Source organism: Montipora capricornis, chromosome 14, assembly GCF_036669925.1.
Source record: "Montipora capricornis isolate CH-2021 chromosome 14, ASM3666992v2, whole genome shotgun sequence".
Classification (NCBI taxonomy): Eukaryota; Metazoa; Cnidaria; class Anthozoa; order Scleractinia; family Acroporidae; genus Montipora; species Montipora capricornis.
Window position 1 is genome coordinate 24,840,496 of NC_090896.1, and position 9,089 is coordinate 24,849,584.

Sequence of the window (9,089 nt, forward strand, 5' to 3'; positions counted from 1 at the left end):
GTTATTACTGTGTCAGATTTTGCTGACTGGTTACAGTCATTGCACATCACGCTTCCGGCATGCAAAAGCGAAAACAGTTTATTCCCCACCTTTTAAGGCCCGCCCGCCAGAATTGATCAAAAATTTTGTAAAATTTTGGGCTGTAAACCTGGCTTACACAATTCGTAAGTAGTTTTGGGTGGGCTTATATCTTTGGGGGGAGGGGTGTAGGGGGGTGGAGAGTGGCTATAAACGGAAACGAGCTACGTAAGTGTTTATACGGTTTAACTCTCGCAATATTTAACAATTATTGGACGAGGTTGAGCAAAATGTCGTCATTTGTCAGGGGCGAGCAGATCAATTATTTGCCGAAGCCGAAGGCTGAGGCAAATAATTGATCTGCGAGACACTGACAAATCACGATATTTTGTGATAACGGAGGTCAATAATTGTTTTATTATTCGATCAGCGAGTTTTTGTTTTTACTTTGTTTCCGAGAAGGCGTAAGTGCGCGCTGCCTTGCAGAGTCGAGTAATGGCACCAATCAATTGGCTTCCTTCTCAGTATAATTATATTTGTAGACTTCAAATTGTACTTACAGTCAAACGTTCAATAACACTACGCATCAACAAAGCTGAAGAATTTCAAAGTTTTCAAACCGTATCCCGACAAGTGAAGCTTTGGTGTAAAGCTCGCCATTCTTTTTTCTGGCTTCAGCATAAAATCTCTTCATAACCAATATATATGCATTCGCCAACTCGTCCTTCGCATCGACGACACGAGTGCTTCTTCGTCTCGGCTTTCTTTCCTTGAGATACTCTCGAAATGCGTTGAGTGCAACTTTTGCTCCTTTCTTAGTATTCTCACTGTTCTTTCGATCAACTAAAGATGTCGAATTATTTTCTAACAGCTCGGGCAACCGATCTGCCATTTTCTCACAAGAGCGTGATTTCAATTGCGCACCGGCAGAATATTATTTGCTGCAAAACACTTATTTGTAGGCAGTTATTTGCAGGTCACGTGGTAGGCTCTCAGCCAATGAAAAGCAAGGACAAAATACATCGAATGATAGTAATTATTATTTGCTGTCATTGCTAGACACTGCTCAAGCTTAAATGCAAGGACGACCATCAAAACCCTCTCTGCAATTATTAGTCAGTAATTACTGGTAAACATTGTCAGACAACTTACCTTTGCTTTCCTTAACCTTGCAGTTCTGTTTGTCCTTCTTTTTGCTTTTTTTTTTTTTTTGAGAATGATGTGAAAACGAGCTACGGAAGTGTTTATACGGTCATCGAAATATGTAAAAATCAAGCAACAATTAAGCCCTCGCATTATTAATTATTAATTTCCGTCAAAACCCTCTAAGTAATTATTAGTCAGTATTTACTAGTAAACAGTGTCAGACAACTTACCTTTCCTTTCTTTCCCCTCGTGGCTCTTTTTGTAATCCTTTTTGCTTTTTTTAAAGAATGCTCTGACTACTGTGCGATTTTTTCCCACGTTAACAAAAAGCGCCAGAAAAGCTGCACAGACGCGATAAAAGTCACCGAGTTACAGAGAATCATGACTGACAAAAGAGGAAATAAGTGACATAAGACGCTCACTGCAAAACAGGTGCGTCAAGTGTTGAATGATGGTTTGTTTAATGTATCTTAATTTGCACAAGAAATACACTAGTAGCAACACCAACAGAAGAGACGATTTAGAGTCAATTAAACTGGCCTGGTCGGTCATGTCGCTGTCGAAATAACAAAGTGAAAACATGTCGCTTTTTCGAAGTTAAAAATGGATTGTCGCTGTCGCAAATTGTCACTTTTTTTCCGTCAGGTTCTGTCGGCTGTCGGTGTTCTGGAGCAAGATTGTCGCTACATTTTTTGCAATTTTGGAGTGATGTCGCTTGTCGCCAAGAACCCTTGGAAGGCCTCATAGAGAGGATGTATGACGGTTATTAACTCGTCAGTTTGGTTCTGGTTAGACGCTGGATCTCGAAGTGGAAAATCGAAGAAGTTACAAAAAAAAAGCAAAACAAAACGTTAAATTGATCTCTTCGCGACGTTTCTACACGGACTCAAAACGGAAATCATGTCGGTTAACGAAACGGATTTGAACAGTTTTCGAGACTTTAAAAAGTATACGATCGAGCGAGTAGACTTGGTTTTTGCTGTTCTGTATTCGTTGCTGTTAATTGTCGGGTTTACAGGAAACTGTCTCGTTATAACCGTGGTTCGCAAAACAAAAAGTATGCACACGACCACAAATATTCTTCTCGTCAACTTAGCTGTCAGCGATATTGTCATTCTACTTTGGTGCCCAAGAACCTACAGCTTTGTTTTTTACCCCATACATCCTTCAGGAAAAACTGGCGATTATATTTGCAAAATGTTCACAGGCAATGCTATCATAACTGTGGCAATAGCCAGCTCTGTCCTAACACTCTCCGTTCTGGCCATAGAACGCTACCACGCACTGATGAAGCCCATGAGGACGGAACTTCGACTAACCATTAAACATGTTAAATACGTTGTCTTCTTTATTTGGATCGGAGCGATCTCAATAAGCTTTCCGAATTTTTCAGAAAGCAAGTACAGTCAACGATATGGAAGGTGCGTATGTCCATTCAGTTTGGAGTATGCTTCTTTACTTCGCACTCATGTTATTTGTACTGTTGTATTTTGGGGTTTCGTACCGTTTGTCGTTTTTGCGTACTGTTATTTCCAGATTATCCGAGGGTTGTTTTTAGGCCACACTGTCTGTGCGGAGGCGCCGTCGGGCAATGGAGATGATCGTACCAAACAGCGGCTAGCTAAACTCTTAATAAGCGTAACAGTTGCGTTTTGCGTTTGTTTTATTCCATACTGCGCCTTTATTCTATACATCGCGCTGGAAGACCACCGCAAACTTATCTCTAACCAGGAAACGCTGTCTCTTCTCTTTCGTGTGTTTGAGTTTTTGATGTACTGCAGTTCCTGCTTAAACCCAGTTCTTTACGCGTTCCGCAGCTCAAATTACCGGGATGGTTTCAAGGCAGTTTTCACCAAACACACTGCCATCCACTCCAGTAGATTCGCATCTGTACATGTTGTGCGCAACCGCGACAATCCTGAATCTGGATTAGATGTTTAAGACTTGCGAAGTATTTACCAGCGAATTCGAAGTTAGTTTGTTTCATTTGAAGGTATGATCATGCATGACAGCCTCTTCAACAAAAAAAGACACGAAGGATTTTTTAGATTGGTCAATATTTCCTGCCCACGTACCCGCACAAAAGAAGAACTTCAATTGTAAAGCACCTAGAGCTTATTTGCCTTCCAACCGATACACAGGAAAAAAGACATAATTTTGTTTATTATTGGGTATTTGAGAGAATGTTTAACACATGTTAAATGAAAGGTGTTACAATTGAACCCACTGGGAACTTGGAAAAATCCGAGCCCTAGATGGGATTCGAACCCGCGATTCGTGGGTTCGAATCCCATCTGGGGCTCGGATTTTTCCGAGTTCCCAGTGGGTTCAATTGTAACACTTTTCATTTAATAGGTATTGGGTATTTAAAAGTTTTTTGCTTTTTCTTTTCTTTTTCTGTTTTTAATTTCGTATCACGGTAGGTCATTAAATTGTACAAATTTATGTGTAAAGAAGGTTTTAGTTTGCATTTAGTGGGCTAACATCACTGGCACCGAGATTTCTTTATCAACGGTGATGAATTTATGTAACTTTCTACTTTCTATGTTTCAATCCGGCTTCAGTTGAGTTTGACTGTGAAAACGTTCAACATAAATCATGATAGTGACAAATTATTAATATTCCTTCCCCAATATATTTAATCAGTGAAACTAAAGTGGGCTGGCATTTGAAGCTTTCAATTAAAGCGGAAGGAAAAATCGTAGAAGGCGTTTATCATCCAACAGGCATTTCAATTATATAGTTCTTCATCGGACTCCTGCATCAACGCTTCTTGCCTTATTGTACGTTTGACAACAATTTCAATTGCTGGGTTTAGTTCAGAGCGATAGTGTCTTAAGCAAAGAGCCTAACAAAAAATACTGGATATTTTAAACTCCACGATGTTACTAAAGGTGTATGCACGATTTTGTCAATAGCCAGTAGAGCAGGCGTTTTTTGGCAGGCGGACGCTTGTTCAAGGTCTAAAGCTCGTAATGGGCCGCCATTTTGAAAGCACACAGCCGGTAGAGGATTGAGACGTTCATACTGTCCACCTCTCATTGAGTGCAGTTTTTTTGACTGGCCTCAGGCCTCTGTTAGTCTTGCTATCCAAGATGTCGACCAATAGTTCTTACTAAAACAAAAGTACGCCTGCTTTGCAGGCTCTAGTGTCTATAAATATGGGTTATTGACCAAGCGTGAGGTCAAGATGGCTGGATATTGGCCAAGTTCGTCTCGCTCCATAAACACGCAAAAAAAGAACGAGGCCAATATCCAGCCATCTTGGCAGAACAAGCTCGGTCAATAAAGGATTTATTATATGACTTAAAACACCAAAAAATGATCTTTGATCTTGCGGGAGCAAGCGACAAATCCCGTGTGGGCGAGGTAGCTCCATCTTGCCCGTTCGGGTAGCCAATCACAGCGCGGGATTTGGTTCATCTTGTCCGCTCACGGAGCTAGTCATGAGTGGGAATTATGGGATCTAGGTTCTTATTCATGGATTGAAAATAGTGGGCTGGGAGAGCATTAGTCTTCAACCTTTGGTTTGAAGGAAACATGGGTAAATGGGACACTGACATGTCAAGATATTTTTAGGGAACTAGTTTAAAACACAGCGAATTTTAACGCTTATTACTAATAATTAGTATTTTGGATCAGATTAATATATTTCTTCTTAACTTTTAATTCACTCAGAGTTAGGTGTCCCCAATTAGTTTACGTATATGTAAGCTAGATCTACCTGACATATTAATAAAGTTATTGATTGATTGATTGATTGATTGATGGAAGTGAGGAAGCTGAGGAAGTCTTTTGTGTAAGCTCGGAGATGATGTAACCTGCCATCACAGATAATGTTTGCCTGACGTCTGTGTTCGCAGGGTAGAAATGGTGGTGTTGCGTGTGAATGGAACATAAGCCCCCAGAGGCATCGGCCGAGAAGAACGACCTCTGGGCAGTTTGGAAGCATTCGTAGTAGGGTCAATTTCTCTAATCGGCAATTTCTAGTATTTGAAATTTTTGAGATGGCACGGACGGAAGAACTATGATTGAAGAAGAAGTCTATGATTGAAGGACATCCTTCTTCGTGGCGCCAACGGGAAAGAATTGCATTATATTCTATGAAGACGATAATGACATTGAAATTATATAGTCAGTGAGCAGGCTGACTTGTTTGGGACATCGAACGAGTGATTTGGCGGCGGAGCTACGAGCGGGTGAGATGAATGGGGCCAGACTCGCTGCCTGGTGGCTCCACCTCCAAATTACTCCCTCGATGCCCCAAACAAGTCAGCCTGCTTGCAAGCAAACATTGATAAGGGTATATTTGTTCACGAGGGATTTCTTTGGGTGAGTTTCTGAGTTTTCTTCAAACTTTTCCAGTTCGCAACATGATGGCTTAAAATCTGATTTTAAAGTGCAATTAAACTCAAATATTTTTTTGTCCCTAATATAAATCTCCCATCCAAAGCAAACATATGTCACCATTGTCACCCAGAATGTCGCTTTTTCTGTGCCGTGCAAGCCACGCAAACTTGGAAGAACAAGCAGTAATTTAATTGGACCCACGACCATGATGTTGGAGGCCTGGGTCTATTCTCTATTTTACGTCACAAACTGCTTTGCATTCCTGTTTCAAGGAAATTTTGTGGGCCAAATTACTGCTAGTTTTGATAACTTTGCGCGTCTTGCCCGGCAGATAAAAGATGCCCGGAAGAGTTTGAGGTAAGAAATGCAAAACATGTTTACTTTTGGTGGGAAATTTAATATAGTAGACGAAAAATATTTGAGCCGTTTAGGTTAACTTTAAGTTTGTCAAAACTTCTGCAATCAGGCAGAAAGTTTATTCCATCGGCCCAGGCTGACAAAACGTTTCCTTGGAGCTAGAAGCTGAATTTGGACGTATAACTGAATGCATCGTTAGAGCGATTTTCAATTGAGTATCGACAGTAATTGGCGAATTATTTTGGTTTATGATTACTTCACTCAGTCATTGGTTCAAAATTTTCGCGCCACTTTTTCAACCAATCCGAAGTGACACCAAAGCCAATCGTGGCTCGCGTGTGCACACTTTCCCGCGCTTTGTGTCGGCTACGTGTAATTACTTCGAATTTGGATTGGTTTAGTGGATTGTCTCCGTCCTTCTTTTGGCGAAAGCAATTACTTTGGTCTCATTTGAAAACCGCTCTACCTTCTTTTTAAATTAATTGGGACCATATAAGAACACCTACGAACTTTGGGTCCCCCTGATAAAGACACTGTAACTTTTTAAGCAATATTAAAAATATTGATCAAAACCAGAGTATCATCAAGCCATGTCTTATAATTACTGTCAACCTGGTTGCAATGTGAACCCGAACTTTCGTTGGAGGTAATCTTTGTACCACATCAGCTGGCCCCAGTTGTTCAAACAATGAATAGCGCTATCCACCAGATAAATCACTATCCAGTGGATAAGAAATAGCGAAACCAATCGCAAAATCCAATGGATAGTGATTTATCCGGTGGATAGCGTTATCCATCTTTTGAACAACTGGGGCCAGATGTGTTGCATTGATCAAAAAAGGAGCAAAATTTTGTCTCGTGGAGAGTAATCGAGAGTAATCGCAAGATCGTAGGTTCGACTCCTGCAAAGGAGAACTCGGATTCATTTCGTGAGTCAGAATCGAATAAGAAATAAGCCCTCTTGGCCACTTTAAGCCACTTTTGGTTTCCTGCTAAATTGAGCGAAAGTGCGCTCACCCAAGCTGATGATGCAAGGTAAGGGTGTGCAATGCATAACTTTAGTGGACTTCGCACTTTGTTTCTAATTATAGACAGCTGAAAAATTCAGGTCTTTTCAACGGGATTTAAACTCATGACCTTTGCGATGCCGGTGCAATGTTCTACCAACTGAACTATGACGCCACTCACTGAAGGACTTATGAATAAAGCGACATTTGGGTAAATTGTCTAGCAAAGTGCGAGGATCACTTGTCTCTTTCGTCTAATATATAGAGTTAGCCAAGCCTAAAAGCGGAGCTCCCGGGTTATTTATTCTTACTTGCCTTACTTAAACAATGAATTAACGATTTTTTTTGTTCAGCCGTGGTGAAGAGCAATCAAATAAAGAAAACCAAACAAAATAAAACAATCTAAAACGAATTCTTTCGTTTCTGCTCTTCTTTCATAGGTAGTCCAGGCATCATGCGACTTTTGATATCAGATTCAAAATTAAAAATCTTCTTAAGATATGGCAACAAATGCAATACAGAGCAAGATGCATCTCTAAAACAATTAAAAGTGATGATGTTAGATCCAAACGCCTGCTCATTAGCGGGGTTGTATTCCTCTCTTAGAAATGCAGTTGTCAGTCTTTTAATTAGGAATTTAATGCTTAATTTATTCGTTCTCTTAGAGGTATTTAAGGGTTAATTTAATCATTTCTAGGGTTCTCGATCAGTCATTTTCGCTTGTGAGTAGTTCTTGTAGTTTCGCTTTCTGCAGTGTGTTACTTTCTTCGCTTCAAGCAGTGAATATTCAGTTACCAGCTCCTAACAAATGTAAGTGTATCTTTTCGTCGAGTTTCTGTTTACGATTAGTTCATTTTACCACGTGATTTATGTATCTTTTTGTTTTCTAGTCTTAACCGCTTTTCGCTTTCACCGCATCGGTTGAGTTCGCGCCGTCATAGGCAGTTGAATGAAGAATAAAGCGTGTTTGAATTTTTATCGCTGGAGTTTTGTAGTCGTAAGAAGATCACACTGGTGACCAGTACTGCCTGATGTCCGTGCATCAACTTGAGGTGCCGGCTATATTTCTCCATTCTTTTTCTTGATAGCTTCTTTCCATTCCTGAGTCATGAAAGGAACGTCTTTTTTATCTAACTTTCACTTGCTTCTTTGGAAGATGCTTGTCTAGTGTCTTTTGAAATAGTGTCTCGCAGATGAAATCTTTGTCATTTATATCATCGAAAAATTTCACAGACGTGCGAAGGAGCTGTTTCAAGTCTTCATTTAACTTTTTCACATCCAGTGTATTTGCACTTCGAAAAGTAATGATTTTGCTTTGGTGTTGGTGGACTCTTCTCTCATCAGGCCATAGACCAGGATCGCTATTAATTTTTCTGGAAAAACCACTCCGTTTTGTTCGAACAAGTTTGGGTTGTTTGTTAGAATAGCATCTATCAATGTCTCTGTTGAGTTTGTATGAAAAAATGTGGGTAGGATCAACGATTAAACATTCAAGTCCGTGCACCTCGTCCAGATCTGTCAAAATCTTACTGGTATATTCCCTCTGATTGGGCTACATTCTATCAAGATACAGGTCACCAGTAAATCCAGTTAATGTGAGATCCTCTTTCCTTGATAATTTGGTATAACCCTATACTTTAATGCTAAAAAGGATGTATCTCAGAACTGAATGATTTGTGGCCGCCATCTTTGCCAGTACCAATCCCCAATATTTTAACATGTATTACAGGTAGAGTATATAAGAGAAACGAATTTTGATAGAGAGAGGGTGTGTGTGTGTCTCAAGAGAGCACAGTAAACCAGTTATTTTGAGAGTTTAGAGCCCTAGAGTGGATAAAAAGTGACAGATGGTTCCAAAAGTACAAACCAAAATATTCATCCCAGTAAGGGAATGTAAATTTGCTGAGAAGCGGTACTAAAGACAGCGTAGAAGTGTTGGTCTGTCATTTACCTTATTTTGAAGTCTTACAACATAAATAGGAAACATATGTGAAATGAGACTAGAAAAAAGAGTAATACATATCAACTATAACTAATATTATTTATCATTACTTCCTTTATTAATGTTTCCCTAGACAGAAATTTCTTTCCTTTTGTCAGAATATTAATTTTGTTTCCAACGGTATGTTGGAGTTTTAATGTACTCTATGTGATCATGCCAGGATAGATGACAATATCGATGACTAAACCAAGATATTTTTCATTAAAGGA

General features: G+C 39.7%; 1 protein-coding gene across 1 annotated transcript; it reads left to right on the forward strand.

Moving 5' to 3' along the window:
• The first annotated feature begins 1,575 nt into the window (after window positions 1–1,575).
• Window positions 1,576–3,352, forward strand: LOC138033060 (galanin receptor 2a-like). Its single transcript, XM_068880804.1, has 2 exons — window positions 1,576–1,596; window positions 1,810–3,352. Exon 2 carries the CDS (start codon window positions 2,065–2,067, stop codon window positions 3,103–3,105), a length of 1,041 nt encoding a protein of 346 aa, XP_068736905.1. The 5' UTR covers window positions 1,576–1,596; window positions 1,810–2,064; the 3' UTR covers window positions 3,106–3,352.
• Window positions 3,353–9,089: the final 5,737 nt, after the last annotated feature.

What these genes read in the sequence shown, in the direction of transcription:
- LOC138033060 (XM_068880804.1), top strand. Translation starts at nt 2,065, where the DNA reads ATGTCGGTTAACGAAACGGATTTGAACAGTTTTCGAGACTTTAAAAAG.